The following is a 22,891-nucleotide window of genomic DNA, read 5'->3' as shown; positions in this document are numbered from 1 at the left end:
CTGGGAGTGGGTGTCGTCAGAACCTTTTCATTATGCACATGAAACTTGCTTTGGGAGAGAATGACCTTCCTGCACACACACATTCACTGATCTTCCGAATGCCAGTGGTATTTTTTAAACATTGGAGGAGTGCTGGCAGATATTTTTAGGGAAAGCTGCTCACTCTTTTTTAACACTTCTGTTTTAATGTTCTTTACAAACTTTATTCACCCATTTGAGGGTATTCCAAGGTGGCTTTTTAGATAGGGGCAGCACTCTCATAGCATATGTTTACAGCCAAATGTTTAAAGAGACACATCTGTTGGAATGATGCTCCCCTCCCCCCATGAAAACATTACTACTGAACTCTTATCCCGCTCCCCAGCCACATCCTTCCCCATTGAGGAAACAGTTGTTTCCTGCTCACTGAGCTGAACAGCATTTCTATCTCTCACTTGATCATGTGCTTTATGCCTGTACATTCTCTTCCTCCTCTCGAGCATAGGTTACCCTGGTCAGTTATTTCACACTCCTTACCTTATTTGTCCTGAAAATATGTCATTGGTCTCAATTCCATTTGCATGACTAAAGGATGTCTATATAATGTATTGAAGATATGTGCACTTTTGCATATTCCAAAGTAAAATGTAATGCTTACTGTCCTATGCTGTTGGACAAATGATGCTGTGTACTTCTGTCTTTTCCTGACTCCTGTTGGAATATAATCCTGATGTGGAAATGCCGATGTTGTACTAGGTATACGTTGCCCAGTGAGCTTTCTTAAAATGTAAACTATAAAATGAGCATTGGCAGGCTATTACACAATGTTTCTTCTCACTTGAGAACCGCATGCATACTACCTTGCAGGCATCATTGAATCTTTTTTATTAACCTATTATTTATTGTTCTACCATCTCTTCAGTGATAGTTTTCCTTAAATTACAGCCTTGTACTAGTTGGACTTCGCAATGAATTGTCCACTCCTGACTACTACTACTTGCATTTTTGGTCATTGTGTAAGTTTTTAGTTAGCCTCAATTTTAGGACTTTCTGATATCTTTCTAAAAACAAATTCAAATGGTGATTATTAGTCAGAGCCTTCAATTGTTCAAACTTAAAGTGGGTACTCCCTATATGCTATCATTTAGAAAACCCACCAATGCCTCTACTTTCGCAGGAGCTAAGGAAATTTGGCAAGTCCGCTACAAGCTCACCAACGTTTACAGATGCACCATAGAAAGCATTCTTTCTGGTTATATCACAGCTTGGTATGGCTTCTGCTCTGTCCAAGACCGCAAGAAATTACAAGGATCATGAACAAAGCCCCAGTCCATCACACAAACCAGCGTCCCATCCATTGACTCTGTTTACACTTCCCGCTGCCTCGGCAAAGCAGCCAGCATAGTTAAGGACCCCACGCACCCCGGACGTTCTCTCTTCCACCTTCTTCCATCGGGAAAAAAATACAAAAGTCTGAGGTCACGTACCAACCAACTCAGGAACAGCTTCTTCCCTGCTGCCATCAGACTTTTGAATGGACCTACCTCGTATTAAGTTGATCTTTCTCTACACCCTAGCTATGACTGTGTCACTACATTCTTCACCCTCTCCTTTCCTACTCCCCTATGTATTCTATGAACGGTACGCTTTGTGTATATAGTGTACAAGAAACAACATTTTTCATTGTATAACCAATACATACGACAATAATAAATCAAATTTAAATGGAAGAATTAAAACTGGATGGATGACCAATTTTAAAATCTGCTTGATTTTTTTTGTAGGGAATTAGAAATTTTAGAAGTAAGAAGAGATGATTTTGGGTACGCAATGTGGATCCAGTCGTGACTCCACCAGGATATCACTCTGATCCTATAAAGTAATAGAATCCTACAGTGCAGAAGGAGACCATTCAGCCCATCGAGTCTGCACCAACCACAATCCCGCCCAGGTCCTATCCCCATAACCCCATGCATTTACCTTAGTTAACCCCTCTGACACTAAGGGCCCGATTTTACCAAAGATTCGGGTGCGAAATCGCGGTAAATTCGGGCATCGGGCCTCTAACGCGATCTGCACCCGAATCCGAGCAGATCGCGGCTTTACCGACACCCAATTCGGGCGCGGATCCGGTCCACGCCCGAATTGGACGGCCCGACGATTTAAATGCATTAGCATGCATTTAAATTGGCTTAATGAACTGCCCGCCCAACTCTATCGCCAAATCCCACTTTACCACCGCGCGGCCCAATCCGGATCTGCGCTTTTAGCGACCTGCTAAATAAAAGTCGGAAGCCGGCGCTTCCTCAGTGAGGGTTGGCGAGGAGGTAGGTACATGGCATCCGAAAGCTCTCCGGTACGTACGGGTGTCTTGTAGTCGCAGCCATTCTGCCGTCCCGGGTCGGTGGCGGTTCTGCGAGTGTGTGGGGGGGAGGATGGATCTCTGATTGGGGAGGAGGGGGGGGATGGATCTCTGGTTGGGGGGGGTGAGGAGGATGGATCTCTGGTTGGGGGGGAGGAGGGGGGGAGGATGGATCTCTGGTTGGGGGGGGAGGAGGGGGGGGGATGGATTTCTGGTTGGGGGGGAGGATGGATCTCTGATTGGGGGAGGAGGAGGATGGATCTCTGGTTGGGGGGGAGGGGGGGATGGATCTCTGGTTGGGGGGGGAGGATGGATCTCTGGTTGGGGGGAGGAGGGGGATGGATCTCTGGTTGGGGGGGAGGAAGGGGGAGGATGGATCTCTGGTTGAGGGGGGGAGGAGGGGGGCGATGGATCTCTGGTTGGGGGGGAGGAAGGGGGAGGATGGATCTCTGGTTGAGGGGGGGAGGAGGGGGGCGATGGATCTCTGGTTGGGGGGGAGGAGGGGGGAGGATCGATCTCTGGTTGGGGGAGGAGGAGGGAGGAGGATGGATCTCTGGTTGCCGGGGAAGAGAGGGGAGGATGGATCTCTGGTTGGGGGGTTGGGGGGAGGATGGATCTCTGGTTGGGGGTGGGGGGGGGGATGGATCTCTGGTTGGGAGGGGGGAGGACGTAAACCATTCCAGGCACGTAAACCATTCATTATCTTTACTGTTAAAGGATAGGAATTGAAACATTTGAATGTTTTAATTCCTATCCTTTACAGTAAAAAGCATCTCTTTTCAAAATATTGTTACACTTTAGAAAGTTAATAAACTAATTTTTCTGCATAAACTACCATTACATTAATTTGATCTAAAATATTAAACTTCTAACACTGTTTAAGTATATCCTAGATGTTTCTGGGACTAGAAATTTCTTCTAAAGAACTGTTGCTTCAGGATATATGCTACAATACTGGGTTTGTTATATATTTATTTTGCAATATGTTGATGGGGAGACGTCTCTGTGACAACAGGAATGCAGTAAGAAGTCTCACAACACCAGGTATTTGCTACCAAATAAACCTGTTGGACTTTAACCTGGTGTTGTGAGACTTCTTACTGTGTTCACCCCAGTCCAACGCCGGCATCTCCACATCATGGACAACAGGAATGAGCAGACACTCAAAATGATATGGATGTACTTTGTTCTGTGTGGCCGAAGATTCTCAGAAATGCACATTTTATTTTTCACTTTAGCCCTGGAAGTAGACACAATCAGCCCAAAATAACCCAAGCAGCTCACATTCATTACTGAGACAAAAGTAGACAGTTGAAATAGATGCAAGTGTAATCTTTCGACAAAAGCTTTGAGTTTAATAGCGTTATCAGATTGTTAGAATAATATTTTCTCTAACAAGAGCAGGTATAATTATTGCCAACTCTTCCATGTCAGAGAGCTGCGCTCTCTGCTTTTTTTACTTTCCCCCCCGGGTGCGCTGCTTCAGATTCTTTTTCAAACTGCGCATGTGCAGTTCAGAGCTCCAATCGTTCCGGCAGCGCTAAGCCCCACCCACTGCGCGGATCGGACCGTATGGGCGCGCTGCAAGGAGGATTCCGGGCTCGGATCTGTATTACGCCTGGATCCGGCCCTAAGGGTCAATTTAGCATGGCCAATCCACCTAACCCACACATCTTTGGGCTGTGGGAGGAAACCGGAGCACCCGGAGGAATCCCATGCAGACACGGAGAGAACGTGCGAACTCCACACAGACAATGACCCAAGCAAGACGGGAATCGAACCTGGGTCCCTGGTGCTGTGAGGCAGCAGTGCTAACCATTGTGCCACCATGCCGCCTGGGCAGAGGAATGAAGGGGAACTCTTGTAAGAGGGTGTCTTGGGCACTGCGCAAGTGGCAGAAAGAGTGGGCACTTAGCAGCACGTTGAATAAGGTTTGCGCTGTCCCCACCCACCTCAGGCTCACAGAGAAACAAATAAGGGAACAAGGCTGCCAAGAATAATTGGGCAGCCAACTGGCCAGAAAGTAGCTTGTGGTAGTTTGCTGCATTCTCCATAACATTGCCATCCAAAGAGGTGTGGACCTTAAGGATGGCGAGGCCCTTGAAGGAGACAACAACTCCAGGGAAGAGCAGGAGGTGAGAGGAGAAGGACATGCAGCCAGAGGGCAATGGCGCTACACAGAGGTGGCTGGGCATGGCTCAAAGGATGAAGGGCTTGTGGAGATACCATTAATGTCAGGGATGGTTTGATTTAGGGACTTTCAGTTGAACCCCTCTGAGGGCATGGAAGTGAATCTGGGAAATATGTGCTAGCATGTGAATGGAAGGTACAGCCTGGACTTGTAATCACTTACCACCAATTATGGAAAGCTATCTGGCCAGAGACTTTACCCTCATCATCGAGGATTCCATTATTGAATGCCAACTCAAACCTTTCCTGTCATGGCAGCAATACAAAGCCTCCCAGATTTGTGCCTTAACTTTGTAATTTTTTATGAAGTGTATGGAGACGAATATTGAGACAGGATGAAGAAACCACAGTTGACATATTTACTCAGCTCCCTGCCGGTCTGTCTTTAATTCAGGACCCATCTCTCTGCTTCTCTCCATCAACTTTATTTAACGGCACAATTTTTGATCCCTTTCCTGAAACTTCTTGCTAGGACCTCTTGCTGATCCTTACCTTTGTCCATGACTGAGACTTTCTTCTGGCACTTTCCCCCATCCCCCTCCTCGTCCTGCTCCTTGGAACACACTCTTGAATTGGACTCTGGTTCAGGTGTGTTTCACATCATTTCATTTGTTTTTTTCCTTCTGTGCAGGCACACAGGACTGATCCCTGACCCAAAGATGTGAAAAACATGTACTGTGCATGTGTGGCCATTTCCCAGCAAGCACATGTGCAAAAGGCCCAAGACTCACTGGGATCTGGGGTTCCCAGCCTAAGGGAGCAATTTTACCATATTTTGTCTAAGTGCTGGGCAGACTTGAAACTGGGAGAGTTTCAGATCCGTCTTTTAAGTGTGTTTTCAGCGCCGCCCCCCCCCCCCCCCCCCCCCCCCCCCCCCCCCGGATTGGGGGTGGGGGGGGCTGAGCCCGGACGATTGAGCGCCGGGCTCGCGAAGCACATGTTAAACAGCACTTAAATAAATTTCCAGATGTTAACCTGCCTCACACCCATTTCCAGCGAGAGGCTGAGAGCGCCGGAAATCTGGCGCTCGTAAAATGGCACCTGTCGCAAGAACCGGCGCCTTTCGCACCAAGCGCTTTACACGCCACTAAGTATTTAAAATCACCCCCATATATTTGTGTTTCCTGACACCTTTCAATCTGCATCTGGATTAATCTCAGAAAATATAGAGTTTCTTCTTGAAGAAGTTTAGACGTCCCATATAACCATGCGTGGTGTATTCTGTGGAACACGAGACTTATTTCTCTGTTGGGAAAGTGAAAACGTCTGGAGTGCAGCTAACCTAGGTTTGAATGTACTTTGCAATGTTACTGAAACCTGGAATTCATTGATTAGTCTATTTGGGGCTGGGGTGCAAGGGGTGGGTATTTCAGGAGGCAAAATAAGGTAGAAATTCTCAATTTTGCATATTCTTGAAATTTTTGACCTGTGATTAATTTCTAGGAAATTAAATACTTTTTTTTTCTCTTTCAGGAACTGGTAATATAGTCGCCATCATGATTTCTGAGCGTCGAGGTCGTGAAATTCTGAGTTATGTGGAAAAAAACCTCACTGTATTGATGTCTATAGCAGTTGGAACAGTACACTTTCCACAGTACAGTCGTAGTTCCCTGGTCTTCGTATCCATCTCATTTATTGTGTTGATGATCATTTCTTTGGCTTGGCTGATCTTCTATTTCATCCAGAAGTTCAGATATGCAAATGTACGTGGACGGAACCAGGTCAGTGACTTTCATTTTTAAGCATTTATATATTTCAAATAGACTGAAACTTGGCATGCTGCTAATAATAGGAAATATGATTTTGATTTTTTTGAGGGTGGAGAAACCAAATTAGAAGGGATTGGTTTTAATGGGGAAATTTCACACTACCCATGTTTCTACTCAGTGCAGTGTCAAACAATGCAGTAAAGGTAATCACTGAGTTGTGTCTAAACCAGCTGTGGTATCATTGCTTTTTGATACAAAGAGATTGATTTACAAAAATAATTGTAAATCCTATCCTCCCAATCCCGCCATGTCACCAGCTCTGTGTTCAAAGTAATACCTAATTCAAAGTATGTCAGCCCTGTAAAATTTCAGAGCATCACAATGTTAGGGATTTTGTTTAATGCAAGAATTTGTGTGAATACTTCCATCCAATATGTAGCAAATTGAATTGAGGTAAATTTTGATCCAGTAACCTAATGCCATGCAGAATAGATAGTAGAAAACTATTCTGAAGACGAGGCTGGACAAGTACTACCTACTATTAATTTTGAAGAATAAAATTTTTTATCTTAAAAGTATACCTCTTTTTTAATGGAATAAAGTTATACTTTCATTAGGTATTTTTATTACTGATCTTCCAGTAAATTTTCCTCCGCTTTGACATCATGGTGACCAGCTGCAAGGAGTATCATATTACATGTTAGCATGATCTTATTCCATCTGTGAGGAATAATTTAAAATGGCTAACTGATCCAAAGCTACCTAAGCCTAGAAAACTCTGCTGCAAATTTGGAAATCTGTATTCCCAATAGGTATCTGTTAATTGTGTTTAATCATATACAGGTGGTGGGCATTAATTGGTTACTTTGCTTGTGCTCATATGAAAAAGAGCAGACTGAAACTACAGTGGCTGATTATCAAGTGTATGTTTGTAATGTGTATTTTGTAAATAATAACTTATGTAAGGATTAGATTTCAGTTCTATCCTTCATACAGGCTTTCTGGTATAAAACAGTATCAGTTTTCAGGAGTTGGGTGGCTCTGGAACAGCACCCAGTCTACACTGATCAGGCATTTCTGATTTTCTTTTGCAATGGAGCAATTCCAGCAATTAAGGAGGGTGGAGAAACTAATTGGTATCCTTGTATCACCAATAAAATCAACTTCTTGCAAAAAAAAGTCATTATGAACACCTGATGAGTGCAAGCTTCTACATTAAGCACTGCCATATATTGCTGAATGAGAAGGTTTTTAAAAATTCTATATAAGATTCTATTTATATTTAAAAATGAACCAGGCAATTCAGGGTGGAAATTTTAGATGAGCAATTAATTTGGAAACATAGTCAGAAACAAGGGAATTCAAAATGGGGAGCAAACAAATGGTTAAGGAACTAAATTTGTACTTTGCTTCTGCCTTCACAAAGTGTGATGATACTGTGCCATAGAGTCAGAGGCTTACAGCATGAAAACAGGCCCTTCGGACCAACTTGTCCATGCCACCATTTTTTTATACCCCTAAGCTTAATCCCAATTGCCTGCATTTGGCCCATATCCCTCTATACCCATTTTACCTGTGTAACTGTCTAAATGCTTTTTAAATGACAAAATTGTACCTGCCTTTACTACTATCTCTGGCAGCTTGTTCCAGTCACTCACCACCCTCTGTGTGAAAAAATTGCCCCTCTGGACACTTTTGTATCTCTCCCCTCTCACCTTAAATCTATGCCCTTTAGTTTTAGACTCCCCTACCTTTGGGAAAAGATATTAACTATCTAGCTGATCTGTGCCCCTCATTATTTTATAGACCCCTATAAGATCACCCCTCAGCCTTCTACACTCCAGAGAAAAAAGTCCCAGTCTGTCCAGCCTCTCCTTATAACTCAAACCATTATAACTCCCGGTAGCATCCTAGTAAATATTTTCTGCACTCTTTCTAGTTTAATAATATCCTTTCTATAATAGGGTGACCAGAACTGTATACAGTATTCCAAGTGTGGCCTTACCAATGTCTTGTACAACTTCAACAAGACGTCCCAACTCCTGTATTCAATGTTCTGGCCAATGAAACCAAGCATGCTAAATGCCTTCTTCACCATTCTGTCCACCTGTGACTCCACTTTCAAGGAGCTATGAACATGTACCCCTACATGTGTCTTTAAGGAATGTATTTTAATCATGTTTCTTGTGAGGGGTATGTTTAAAATACAGCTCTGTTTTGCAGAGTGCCAATTTGTCTGCACCAGGCAGTTCACATGCTGGGAACGTAGGCTAATGATTGAGTTTAGCTCGGGGTGTGTTTGTTTTAATCTGAATTAATGCATTTTTGTTTATTTTGGCTTTCTTCCTGGAGTTTCAGGTTTTGATTAGGTTGTTTGACAGAGGCCGAGTCATGTCAATGGGGGGAACTAAGCTTGCAGGGAAAACACACAGCTCCCTTTGATTTTAAACACAGTTTCTACCTAGTCTTGAAAGAAGCAAGAGGTCTCTCTCTCTCTTTTCTCTCGTTCCTCTCCTCTCTCTCCAAAGATGTGCAGATTAGGTGTATTGGCCATGCTAAATTGGCTCTTAGTGTCCCACAATGTGTAGGTTAGGGGGATTAGCAGGGTAAATACGTGGGGTTATGGGGTATGGTGTGGGTGAAGTAAAATGGTGTGTTGGTTCAGAATTGATGGGCCTAATGGCTTCCTTCTGCCCTGTAGGGATTCTGTGATTCTATGGAGGCTGCTGTTTGGGGCTGTCAGAAGACAGATATCTCTCTGTCTCTTTTCCTCTGCCCAGAGGTGTTTAAAAGCTCCAGGACTGTTAGCAAGTGTGTCGCTAACTGATCCTGAAGAGGAATTTAAGTCTTTAAAAAGAATATTGCTTGAATTGGTATTAATAAACATATGTTAACTGTTATGAATTTATGTAGTGCTTTTAACATGGGAAAATTACCCAAAATGCTTCAGAGTCATGATCAAAAAACAGATGCCAAGCTAAAGATGACAATATTAGAACAAATTACCTAATTATTCAGGAAAATCTTCAAGGAGAAAAGAAGTGAAAAGGCTTTGGTTTGGAAATTTCAGAACATGGTACCTGTGTCTGCACCAACACCATTTTACTTCACCCAGGCCCTATCCCGTAACCCCACATGTTTACCCCTGCTGAGGCACAGCAGCCAATGGTGAGCCAAAGGGAGGGGAGGTACACAGTAACCCAGAGCCTGAAAAACAAAGGTTCAGGATGTAGCAGCATTTTTTTGATTTGATTTGATTTATTATTGTTGTATGTATTATCATCGTGAAAACTATTGTTTCTTGCGCGCTATACAGACAAAACATACTGTTCATAGAGAAGGAAAAGAGAGAGTGCAGAATGTAGTGTTATAGTCATAGCTAGGGTATAGAGAAAGATCAACTTAATGCAAGGTAAGTCCATTCAAAAGTCTGACGGCAGCAGGGAAGAAGCTGTTCTTGAGTCGGTTGGTACTTGACCTCAGACTTTTGTATTTTTTTCCCGACGGAAGAAGGTGAAAGAGAGAGTGTCCGGGGTGCGTGGGGTTCTTAATTATGCTGGCTGCTTTGCCGAGGCAGTGGGAAGTATAGACAGAGTCAGTGGGTGGGAGGCTCTCCAAAGATGTGCAGATTAGGTGTATTGGCCATGCTAAATTGGCTCTTAGTGTCCCACAATGTGTAGGTTAGGGGGATTAGCAGGGTAAATACGTGGGGTTATGGGGTATGGTGTGGGTGAAGTAAAATGGTGTGTTGGTTCAGAATTGATCCACACCCCACTCCCTATCATCCTGGTGTGCTCCATGTGCCTATCCAATAACCGCTTAAATGTTTCTAAAGTGTCTGACTCCACTATCACTGCAGGCAGTCCATTCCACACCCCAACCACTCTCTGCGTAAAGAACCTACCTCTGATATCCGTCCTGTATCTCCCACCACGAACCCTATAGTTATGCCCCCTTGTAATAGCTCCATCCACCCGAGGAAATAGTCTTTGAACGTTCACTCTATCTATCCCCTTCATCATTTTATACACCTCTATTAAGTCTCCCCTCAGCCTCCTCCGCTCCAGAGAGAACAGCCCTAGCTCCCTCAACCTTTCCTCATATGACCTACCCTCCAAACCAGGCAGCATCCTGGTAAATCTCCTCTGCACTCTTTCCAGCGCTTCCACATCCTTCTTATAGTGAGGTGACCAGAACTGCACACAATATTCCAAATGTGGTCTCACCAAGGTCCTGTACAGTTGCAGCATAACCCCACGGCTCTTAAACTCCAACCCCCTGTTAATAAAAGCTAACACACTATAGGCCTTCTTCACAGCTCTATCCACTTGACTGGCAACCTTTAGAGATCTGTGGATATGGACCCCAAGATCTCTCTGTTCCTCCACAGTCTTCAGAACCCTACCTTTGACCCTGTAATCCACATTTAAATTTGTCCTACCAAAATGAATCACCTCGCATTTATCAGGGTTAAACTCCATTTGCCATTTTTCAGCCCAGCTTTGCATCCTATCTATGTCTCTTTGCAGCCTACAACAGCCCTCCACCTCATGCACTACTCCACCAATCTTGGTGTCATCAGCAAATTTACTGATCCACCCTTCAGCCCCCTCCTCTAAGTCATTAATAAAAATCACAAAGAGCAGAGGACCAAGCACTGATCCCTGCGGCCCACCGCTAGCAACCTGCCTCCAATCCGAAAATTTTCCATCGACCACCACCCTCTGTCTTCGGTCAGACAGCCAGTTACCTATCCAATCGGCCAACTTTCCCTCTATCCCACACCTCCTCACTTTCATCATAAGCCGACCATGGGGGACCTTATCAAACGCCTTACTAAAATCCATGTATATGACATCAACTGCCCTACCTTCATCAACACACTTAGTTACCTCCTCAAAAAATTCTATCAAATTTGTGAGGCACGACTTGCCCTTCACGAATCCGTGCTGACTATCTCGGATTAATCCGCATCTTTCTAAATGGTCGTAAATCCCATCCCTAAGGACCCTTTCCATCAATTTACCAACCACCGAAGTAAGACTAACCGGTCTATAATTACCAGGGTCATTTCTATTCCCTTTCTTAAACAGAGGAACAACATTCGCCATTCTCCAGTCCTCTGGCACCATCCCCGTGGACAGCGAGGACCCAAAGATCAACGCCAAAGGCTCTGCAATCTCATCCCTTGCCTCCCACAGAATCCTAGGATACATTTCATCAGGCCCAGGGGACTTATCGACCTTCAGTTTATTCAAAACTGCCAAGACATCCTCCCTCCGAACATCTATTTCCTCCAGCCTATTAGCCTGTAACACCTTCTCTTCCTCAAAAACATGGCCCCTCTCCTTGGTGAACACTGAAGAAAAGTATTCATTCATCACCTCGCCTATCTCTACTGACTCCATACACAAGTTCCCACTACTGTCCTTGACCGGCCCTAACCTCACCCTGGTCATTCTTTTATTCCTCACATAAGAGTAAAAAGCCTTGGGGTTTTCCTTGATCCGACCCGCCAAGGACTTCTCATGTGCCCTCCTAGCTCTCCTAAGCCCCTTTTTCAGCTCATTCCTTGCTAACTTGTAACCCTCAATCGAGCCATCTGAACCTTGTTTCCTCATCCCTACATAAGCTTCCCTCTTCCTTTTCACAAGACATTCCACCTCTTTTGTGAACCATGGTTCCCTCACTCGGCCATTTCCTCCCTGCCTGACAGGAACATACCTATCAAGGACATCCAGTATTTGTTCCTTGAAAAAGTTCCACTTTTCATTAGTTCCTTTCTCTGACAGTTTCTGTTCCCAACTTATGCCCCCTAATTCTTGCCTAATCGCATCATAATTACCCCTCCCCCAATTGTAAACCTTGCCCTGCCGTACGGCCCTATCCCTCTCCATTGCAATAACAAAAGACACCGAATTGTGGTCACTATCTCCAAATTGCTCTCCCACAACCAAATCTAACACTTGGCCCGGTTCATTTCCCAGTACCAAATCCAATGTGGCCTCACCTCTTGTCGGCCCATCCACATATTGTGTCAGGAAACCCTCCTGCACACACTGCACAAAAACTGCCCCATCCAAACTATTTGACCTACAAAGGTTCCAATCAATATTTGGAAAGTTAAAGTCCCCCATGACAACTACCCTGTGACCCCCACACATATCCATAATCTGCTTAGCAATTTCTTCCTCCACATCTCTATTACTATTTGGGGGCCTATAGTAAACTCCTAGCAACGTGACCGCTCCTTTCCTATTTCTAACTTCAGCCCATATTACCTCAGTGTGCAGATCCCCCACGAAGTGCCTTTCCGCAGCCGTTAAACTATCCTTGATTAACAATGCCACTCCTCCACCTCTTTTACCAGCTTCCCTACACTTAGTGAAACATCTATACCCCGGAACGTCCAACAACCATTCCTGTCCTTGTTCTACCCACGTCTCCGTAATGGCCACAACATCGTAGTCCCAAGTACCAATCCACGCCCCAAGTTCATCTACCTTGTTCCGGATGCTCCTTGCATTGAAGTAGACACACTTCAACCCACCTTCCTGTCTACCAGTACCCACCCTTGACCCTGATACCTTCCCCAATACCTCACCACCCTCACTGACTTCTGGACTACAACTCCCTTTCCCACTCCCCTGACAAATTAGTTTAAACCCCCCTGAAGAGCCGTAACAAATTTCCCTCCGAGGATATTGGTGCCCCTCTGGTTCAGGTGCACCCCGTCCTGTTTGTACAGGTCCCACCTTCCCCAGAACGTGTTCCAATTATCCACGTATCTGAAACCCTCCCTCCTACACCATCCCTGCAACCACATATTTAACTGCACTCTCTCCCTGTTCCTCAACTCGCTATCACGTGGTACTGGCAACGTACCAGAGATGACCACATGTTTCGTCTTGGCTCTCAGCTTCCAGCCCAGCTCCAGAAATTCCCGCTTTAAATCCCCGTCCCTTCTCTTACCTATGTCATTGGTACCAATGTGCACCACGACTTGTGACTGTTTCCCCTCCCCCTTCAGAATCTGGAAAACACGGTCTGAGACATCACGGACCTTGGCATCCGGTAGGCAACATACCATCCGTGAGTCTCTTTTGCTGCCACAGAACCTCCTATCTATCCCTCTAACTAATGAGTCCCCAATAACTATCGCCCTCCCGCTCTCCCCCTTTCCCTCCCGAGCCACCGAGACGGACACAGTGCTGGAGATCCTCTCACTGCGGCTCCCCACTGGTATGTCATCCCCCTCAACCGTATCCAAAGCGGAATACTTGTTGCTAAGGGGAACGACCACCGGGGATCCCTGCACGGACTGCTTCCTCCCAGCCCCTCTCACCGTCACCCATCTGTTTTCAATCCTCGGAGTAACTGTATTCCTAAAGCTTGTGTCTATGGCCATCTCTGCGTCCCTGATGATCCTAAGTTCATCCAACTCCAGCTCCAGTTCCCTAACACGGTTTTGGAGGAGCTGCAGATGGGTGCACTTCCCACAGGTGTAATCAGTAGGGACACTGTCGTCGTCCCTCACCTCAAACATAGTGCAAGAGGAACATTGCACTGCCTGCACACCCATCCCCTCTAGATACCTTGCCAGTACCAGGTAGAAAGTGCAAAAATGAATTCAACTCACCCCTACTCGCCCTTTCAGCCTAAGCCCTGTGAGCCAAAGTCTTATAGCTCACACTCTGCTTCCCACACACTCAAGCCCTGTGAGCCAAAGTCTTATAGCTCACACTCTGCTTCCCACACACTCCACTGCCCGCTCCCGACGCTGCCCGCTGTATACTGCAGCCTACCTTTTATACTTCACGCGCTTAAAAAACCCTTCCCAGACTCCTTTGCTGCCCACTTCATTGCAGTGTTCCATATCCGCCAGCCTCTTTGCTGCCTCTTGCTGCTCAGTCCCTTGCTCCTCATATTCCAAATGGCAATGGACTCTCCTCACCTGAATGAGAGTCATGACCAAGGCAGGGTTGCACCAACTTGCATAACCAAGGTTTGGCTTCGGTGGGCATGTGAACAAGTTGAAGTGATGCAACTTATTTAAGTTGTATATCCTTTTATAGGTTTCCCTCCATCTCAAAGCCAGCAGACAAGTGCTAAGTCCTTTGTGGTCACTTGATCATTGAATACATTTAAGACTGGGATAGTTGGAAATTTGGTGTCTCAAGGAATGAAGGGCATGGGGAGTGGGCGGGAAAATTGAGTTGAAGCCCAAGGTCACCTATGATCCTGTTGAATTGTGGAACAGGCTTGATGGGCTGTGTAGTACTCCTCCTACTTCTTGTATTCCTGTACCAACATTTTCAAACTTTTAAAAAATTACAGCTTTTGTATTCTTGTCCAGTGGATAATTTCATACTTGTCCATGTTCTACTCCATCTGCCACCTTCTTGCTCAATCATTTAAGTGGTCTATATCCGAGCCACTTTGCATCCTCTTTACAGCTTACTGTCACACCTGGCTTTGTAATGTCAGCAAACCTGAATGCATTACGCTTAGTTCCCTCAATTACATCATTGGTGCAGATTGTAAGCTTGAGCTGAAGCTCCAGCACTTGATCCTTGCAATACCTTACTAGTTAGACCCTGCCATCCTGAAAATGACCCATTCCTTCCTGCTCTTTCTGTTTTCTAACAATGTCACCTCTCAATCCATGCTAATATATTACTCCCAGTTCCCTGAATTTTAACCCTGTGTAATAACCAGTTGTGTACTGCCTTATCAGATGCCTTTTGAAAGTTGAAAAATACCAAATCCACCAGTTCTCCTTAACTACCTTGCCAATTACACCTTCAAAACTCAAATAAATTTATTAAAATACAAATTCCCATTCATAAAAGCATGTGAAGAAGGGGCTTGGGGCTCTGAAAGCTTGTATGGCTTTTGCTACCAAATAAACCTGTTGGACTTTAACCTGGTGTTGTTAAACTACTTACTGTATAGACCATCAGGTCCAGGGGATTTGCCAGCTTTTGGTTCCATTAACTTTTCCAGTACTTTTTCTTTACTAATATCTGTTACCTTAAGTTCCTCACACTCATCAGACACTTGGGCCCAGATTCGTGGAGTTGGACTGAGCTAGAGCCGAGCTAGAACCGATTTTGGAATTGCTACCCCCCAGGACAAGGGCAGCAGATGAATGGGAACACCACCACCACCTAATTTCCCCTCCAAGCCACTCAGTGTTCTGACTTGGAAATATATTGCCGTTCCTTCACTGGCACTGGGTGAAAATCCTGGAACTGCCTTCCTAAAAGCACTATGGGTGTACCTACACCACATGGATTGCAACTGTTCGAGAAGACAGCTCACCACCACTTGAGGGCAATTAAGGATGGGCAATGAATGCTAGCTTTGACAATTTTTGCTGTTGCAGGATAAGCAACCACTGTCCATTAGCTATTCTTGGAACTGATCGAAGCATTCATAATAGAAAACAGTTGTCTGACCATTTTTTTAAAAGTTCTTGCTCTCCTTATATATGATGAATCGATCATCAAAGAAGAAATAGCGAGATATCTGGATATAAATTGTCCCATTGGTAAGACGCAGCATGGGTTCATGAAGGGAAGGTCGTGTTTGACTAATTTGGTGGAATTCTTTGAGAACATTACATGTGCAGTGGACAATGGGGAACCTGTGGATGTGGTATATCTGGATTTCCAGAAGGCATTTGACAAGGTGCCGCACCAAAGACTGCTACATAAGATAAAGATGCACGGTGTTACGGGTAATGTATTAGCATGGATAGAGGATTGGTTAACTAACAGAAAGCAAAGAGTGGGAGTAAATGGGTGTTTTTCTGGTTGGCGATCAGTGACTAGTGGTGTGCCCCAGGGATCAGTGTTGGGACCGCAATTGTTTACGATTTACATAGATGATTTGGAGTTGGGGACCAAGTGTAGTGTGTCAAAATTCACAGATGACACTGAGATGGGTGGAAGAGCAAAGTGTGCAGAGGATGCTGAAAGTCTGCAAAGAGATATAGATAGTCTAAGTGAGTGGGCGAGGGTCTGGCAGATGGAATACAATGTTGGTAAATCATCCATTTTGGTAGGAATAACAGCAAAATGGGCTGTTATTTAAATGGTAAAAAATTGCAGCATGCTGCTGTGCAGAGGGACCTGGGTGTCCTTGTGTAGGAATCTCAAGGAATTGGTTTGCAGGTGCAGCAGGTAATTAAGAAGGCAAGTGGAATTTTGCCCTTCATTGCTAGAGGGACGGAGTTTAAAAACAGCGAGGTTATGTTGCAGCTGTATAACGTGCTAGTGAGGACACACCTGGAGTACTGTGTACAGTTTTGGTCTCCTTACTTGAGAAAGGATATACTGGCACTGCAGGGGGTGCAGAGGAGATTCGCTAGGTTGATTCGGGAGTTGAGAGGGTTGGCTTATGAGGAGAGACTGAGACTGGGGCTATACTCATTGGAATTCAGAAGAATGAGGGGAGATCTTATAGAAACATATATTATGAAGGGAATAGATAAGACAGAAGCAGGGAAGTTGTTTCCACTGGCGGGTGAAACTAGAACTAGGGGGTTTAGCCTCAAAATAAGGGGAAGCAGATTTAGGACTGAGTTGAGGAGGAACTTCTTCATCCAAAGGGTTGTGAATCTGTGGAATTCCCTGCCCGGTGAAGCAGTTGAGGCTACCTCATTGAATGTTTTTAAGGCAAGGATAGATAAATTTTTGAACAGTAAAGGAATTAAGGGTTATGGTGAGCGGGTGGGTAAGTGGAGCTGAGTCCACAAAAAGATCAGTCATGATCTTATTGATTGGCGGAGCAAGCTCGAGGGGCCAGATGGCCTACTCCTGATCCTAGTTCTTATGTTTATACATATTAAAGCTTTTTCAATTTATTTTATATTTCCTCTTGTTTGCTCTCATTCTATTGTTCCTTGTTTATTAATTTTTTGGACATCCCTTCCTGCTTTTGAAAACTCTTTCAATCATTTTTTGGTAACATTTGTAAATCTCTTTTAACCGAATACTATCCTTAACTTCTCTGGTTAGCTATGGTTGTGTTATATATTTAAAAATGTGGCAGGTTGCTTTAAGAGCTGGTCTCATGATTTGACGGTGATGGCATTAGGGTGTTGAAGGCTGCTGTTTTACTTTCAGATTTGTACTCTGTGCAGAACAGAGAACAGCTCTTCAGTAAATCTCTTGTTACTTTGAATCCATGCGTGCAAACAACATCTTTACTTTTTGTGCCAAAACCCAATTGTTCGGAAATTACAGGTTGTGCCACTTTTCCGTTGAATTTTTATGCCTTAAAGGAATACATATCCATTGAAGTTTATAAATTATTTATTTAAATGCTAATTGCTTATCTACCACTATAGCTTTTAATCCACTTCAGAAATTCCTCCAATTGGTGGCCTTACTGCCTCCTACCTACCTGTCTGAAATTTTGCAGCAGGCAGGAAAGTACATCCCAACTCTCCTCACCCCAATATCTCTACTTGGCTTTGTTTGAATTTAAGACCATAGAATCCTACAGTGCAGAAGGAGGCCATTCGGCCCATCGAATCTGCATTGACCACAGTCCCACCCAGGCCCTATCCCCATAACCCCATGTATTTACCCTAGCCAGTTCCTCTGACACTAAGGGTCAATTTAGCATGGCCAATCAAGCTAACCCCGTACATCTTTGGACTGTGGGAGGAAACCGAAGCACCCGGAGGAAACCCACGCAGACACGGGGAGAACATGCAAAGTTCACACAGACAGTGACCCAAGCCGGGAATCGAACCCAGGTCTCTGATGCTGTGAGGTAGCAGTGCTAACCACTGTGCCACCATACTTGCAGCCACATCATTCTCAATCTTAAAATGAAATTAATCATATTAAGATTACTCTTCCCCGGGAATCCTTTGCCGCAGCATTACTAAATAACCCTGTCTCATGCACAATTACGCAATATGTATTGTCATAGAGTCATAGAGGTTTACAGCATGGAAACAGGCCCTTCGGCCCAACTTGCCCATGCTGACCCTTTTATTAAAAACCCCTAAGCTAGTCCCAATTGCCTGCATTTGGCCCATATCCCTCTTTACCCATCTTACCCATGTAACTGTCTAAATGCTTTTTAAAAGACAAAATTGTACCCGCCTCTACTACTACCTCTGGCAGCTTGTTCCAGACACTCGCCACCCTCTGCGTGAAAAAATTCCCCCTCTGGAACCTTTTGTATCTCTCCCCTCTCACCTTAAACCTATGACCTTCAGTTTTAGACTCCCCTACCTTTGGGAAAATATATTGACTATCTAGCTGATTGATGCCCCTCATTATTTTATGACCTTTATAAGATCACCCCTCAGCCTTTTATGCTCCAGAGAAAAAAGTCCCAGTCTTTCCAGCCTCTCCATATAGCTCAAACCATCAAGTCCCAGTAGCATCCTAGTAAATCTTTTCTGCACTCTTTCTAGTTTAATAATATCCTTTCCATAATAGGGTGACCAGAACTGTACATAGTATTCCAAGTGTGGCCTTACCAATGTCTTGTACAACTTCAACAAGATGTCCCAATTCCTATATTCAATGTTCTGACCAATGAAACCAAACATGCTGAATGCCTTCTTCATCACTCTGTCCACCTGTGACTCCACTTTCAAGGAGCTATGAACCTGTACCCCTAGATCACTTTGCTCTGTAACTCTCCCCAATGCCCTACCATTAACTGAGTAAGTCCTGTCCTGGTTCAGTCTACCAAAATGCATTACCTCGCATTTATCTAAATTAAACTCCATCTGCCATTCGTTAGCCCACTGGCCCAACTGATCAAGATCCCGTTGCAATCCAAGATAATCTTCTTCACTGTCCACTGTGCCACCAATCTTGGTGTCATCTGCAAACTTACTAACCATGCCTCCTATATTCTCATCCAAATCATTAATATAAATGACAAATAACAGTGGACCCAGCACTGATCCCTGAGGCACGTCGCTGGTCACAGGCCTCCAGTTTGAAAAGCAATCCTCTACAACTACCTTCTGGCTTCTGTCATCAAGTCAATTTTGTATCCATTTGGCTACCTCACCCTGGATCCCATGAGATTTAATCTTATGCAACAACCTACCATGCGGCACCTTGTCAAATCCTTGCTAAAGTCCATGTAGACCACATCAACTGCACTGCCCTCATCTATCTTCTTGGTTACCCCTTCAAAAAACTCAATCAAATTTGTGAGACATGATTTTCCACTCATAAAGCCATGCTGACTGAATAATATGTATTACATAATTTTTAAAGTCAGGACCTAATCGTCCAGTAACTGTGCATCGTGCTTTCTGTGCCCTTTACGTATAAAAACAAAGGTATATTTCATCCAATTTTCAATTTATTTTGCATCCAAACTATTAATATAACCAAATGCCTGATCAACTTTGTGATGAGATAAATTTGTGCTGTAATTATTAACTTAAGACTACAGATTTCACCATTTTGTTCCACCCCCTTCACCTTTCTGTTCAATCTTCATTTCTTGCCATGGAGAGTGAACTAATTACCTACTCTTAAGCCTTTGTAATTGCTGCTCTTAAGTACTGGGCAATTTGGGTTAACAATGCTTCTATTTTAATATTTTTTGAAAGACCTTCGCAACGATGAGTAGCAGAAAGAATGCCAATGTTTTGTGTTTATAGAGGACTTGTAGGTTCAATGTCTGAACCCATGTATGGTCCCCGGAAGGGTAGGGGGTTTTAGTTCAGTCGGGCAGCATGGTCGGTGCAGGCTTGAGGACCGAAGGGCCTGTTCCTGTGCTGTAATTTTCTTTGTTCTTTGTCTCTGGGTGTGTACTTTTACTCCCGCTGCCTGGACTGTGTCTTTCCTTGCATTAGGTAATTAGCAATGAGTCCGAATGGAAATGTCAAATAACTGCATTTTGGTGAAATGGTTATATCATTGTAACTTCCTGTGATCTTCAACAAATGGGAATGAAGGGGCAAATTGTGGCTTGGCATCAACCCTCAGGAGTATTCTTCTTTGGCTCGACAACAAATTAACTTTTTTGGTGGAGGCCACTTTCTAGGCCATATCTGTGTCAGTTAGTCCAGTGAAATTTAAATTTTCATGATTAAGGTGGAAAGTTTTCTTTAGGTAAATGTATCAACTGATATTGGGTTGTATTTTATGCTTCCCCACCAGTGGGTTTGAAGATGCACCGCCTCCTACCTGCCTATCTGAAAATTTGCAGCAGGCAGGAAGGGCATCCTTCCTGCCCTTGGGTAAATTCAGGCCTTTTAAATGGCCAATTAATGGCTACTTACAGACCTTATCATGCTGCCACTGCTGTCCTTTCCATGGTGATGGAAGATTCACTCCCCGTGGGAGGTCTGGCAGTTTTAGCAGCACGGGCTGGTGTTGGAAAAGGTGGGGGAAGGGTAGAGCCCTCCTTCGTGGATTCTATGGATTAATTGGAGGGGTACCCCTCACCCTCTCCCACCTTCCAAAGTTCCTACCCCAACTCTACTGCCAACCCCCTGAATAACACCCACCCCCATCCCCACCCACTTCTGCCAGTAGTTCCACCAATGGCCTTGAGCATGTCTGGTGCTTTTTAAAAACTTCTTTCATGGGTTGTGAGTGTCATTGGCAGGGCCAGCATTTCTTGGCCATCCCTAATTGTCCTTGAACTAAGTGGGTTACCAGGCCATTTCAAAGGGCAGTTAACATCCAATCACATTTCTATGGGACTGGAGTCACGTATAGGTCAGACCAGGTGAGGATGGTAGATTTCCTTCCCTAGAGAATGTTAGTGAATCAGATCAATTTTTATGACAAATCAATGATAGTTTTGTGGTCTCTATTACTGATACTAGCTTTTAATTTCAGGTTTTATTGAGCTTAAATTCCATCAGCTAACATGGCAGGATTTGAAGCTGTGTCCCCAGAGCATTAGTCTGGGCACTGGGTTACTGGTCCACTGACATCCCATTATGCCACCATCTCCCCCAACAGGGACTGTCAACCATTCGAGAGGCCAGCAGCTCTCTTCCTCCTAGGATAGGGATGGAAGTCCTACCTTAAGCATTTAATGCTGCTCCCAGGGTTACTTGCTGTGTGGCAATCATTGGGATCATTGACAAGTCATACGCTCCCATCCCCCCAACCTCTGTTCCCAACATTCCTCTACTTTGCCTTCTATTGTGAAAACATTGGTGTATCATGGTTTGCATCGTTATTTTTATTTCTATTCATAAAGAGAACACTGGCACTCGCTTTTCAAAGCAATATTAAAAGCTAATCACAGAATCGCTACAGTACAGAAGGAGGCCATTCAGCCCATCAAGTCTGTACTGACCACAATCCCACCCGGCCCTATACCAGTAACCCCATACATTACCTACTAATCCCCCTAACACTAAGAGACAAAAGTACAGTGATCATAGAAGAAAAACAGTGATGTTAATTTGATAAATAACGTAATTGCAGTGTTAATGTAAGCCTACAAGAGCATTTGATTCAAAACGTATTATTTTGTTTTCGATTTGATAGATGTATTAGGGTAGCTGGTACAAGTACACGCACTTGTATTCTATTTCTGTGCTAGAAACAATTCACAAGAGCAGGGTGGTTATGATGGAGCTGTATAAAACACTTGTTAGGCTGCAGCTAGAGTACTGTGTGCAATTCTGGTCACCACACTGTAGGAAGGATGTGATTGCACAAGGTGTAGAGGAGATTCACCAAGATGTTGCATGGGCTGGAGTGTTTCAGCTATGAAGAGAGGCTGCGGTTGTTTTCTTGAAGCAGAGAAGGCTGAGAGGGGACCTCATCAAGGTATACAAAATTATGAGGGATATTGATAGGGTGGAGAGGAAGAAACCTTTCCCCTTAGTAGAGGTGCATAGAGAGGGCATTTAAGGTTTAGGAGCAGGAGATTTAGAGGGGATTTGAGGAAAAACTTATTTTGTAGTCGGAAGCTGGAACTCATTGTCTGAAAAGGTGGTAGAGGTGGGAACCCTAGAAATATTTAAGAAGCATCTAGTGAGCACTTGAAATGCCATAGCATACAAGGCTACTGACCAAGTGCTGGAAGATGGGATTAGAATGGAAAGGTGTTTGATGGCTGGTACAGACACAATGGGCTGAAGCACCTCTTTTCATGCTGTAAACCTCTGTGACTCTGAGTTTGCTTATTCACAGAACTACTCAACTATCCAGTGAGTAGGTTTCCATGGTCACAAAGTTTGGTTGCATGAAGGAGGTATTTTTAAGGCGTCGTTTTGGTGCGAGAGGAGTAATAGGGAGAACTTTCTCCTCCCCCCCCCCCCCTCCCCCCCCCCAACCCCCCCACTCCCATCTCTTTCTTTCTCTCTCTCTCTCTTTCTCCCCTTGCATTCAAGAATTCAGAAATTACTTGAGGCCAAAAGAGTATTGGAACCTGTATTAGGTTTCTGCGTGGTGTGCAAGCTAAGTAGATGAGGCCCTAATTGAGTTCTTTAAAGTAATTGAAAGAGCTGATGAGATTAGTGTGGTAGACGTGTATCTGGACCGTTGAAAGGTGTTTGACAAAGTACAGCATAAAAGATTTGTCAGTGGAATTGAGCTATTGGTATTGTAGTGGCAGTGCAGTGGCAACATGGATACAGAATTGGCTAAATGATAGAAAATAGGGAGTGCTGGGGTGAATTGTT

At 44.3% G+C, this 22,891-nt stretch overlaps 1 protein-coding gene across 3 annotated transcripts in view; it reads left to right on the top strand.

The window, feature by feature from the left end:
* The window catches only part of rnf130 (ring finger protein 130), a 190,674-nt gene that overhangs the window by 45,485 nt on the left and 122,298 nt on the right, over positions 1–22,891 (top strand). For all 3 annotated transcript variants that reach the window (XM_078231807.1, XM_078231805.1, XM_078231806.1), the window contains exon 2: positions 6,005–6,252. In XM_078231807.1, coding sequence (XP_078087933.1) covers positions 6,005–6,252 — 248 coding nt within the window. The remainder of the gene's footprint in view (positions 1–6,004; positions 6,253–22,891) is intronic.

Source organism: Mustelus asterias, chromosome 16 (genome assembly GCF_964213995.1).
Source record: "Mustelus asterias chromosome 16, sMusAst1.hap1.1, whole genome shotgun sequence".
Classification (NCBI taxonomy): domain Eukaryota; kingdom Metazoa; phylum Chordata; class Chondrichthyes; order Carcharhiniformes; family Triakidae; genus Mustelus; species Mustelus asterias.
Note: the sequence above shows the minus strand (reverse complement) of the source record. Positions and strands in the feature narration are given on the sequence as shown.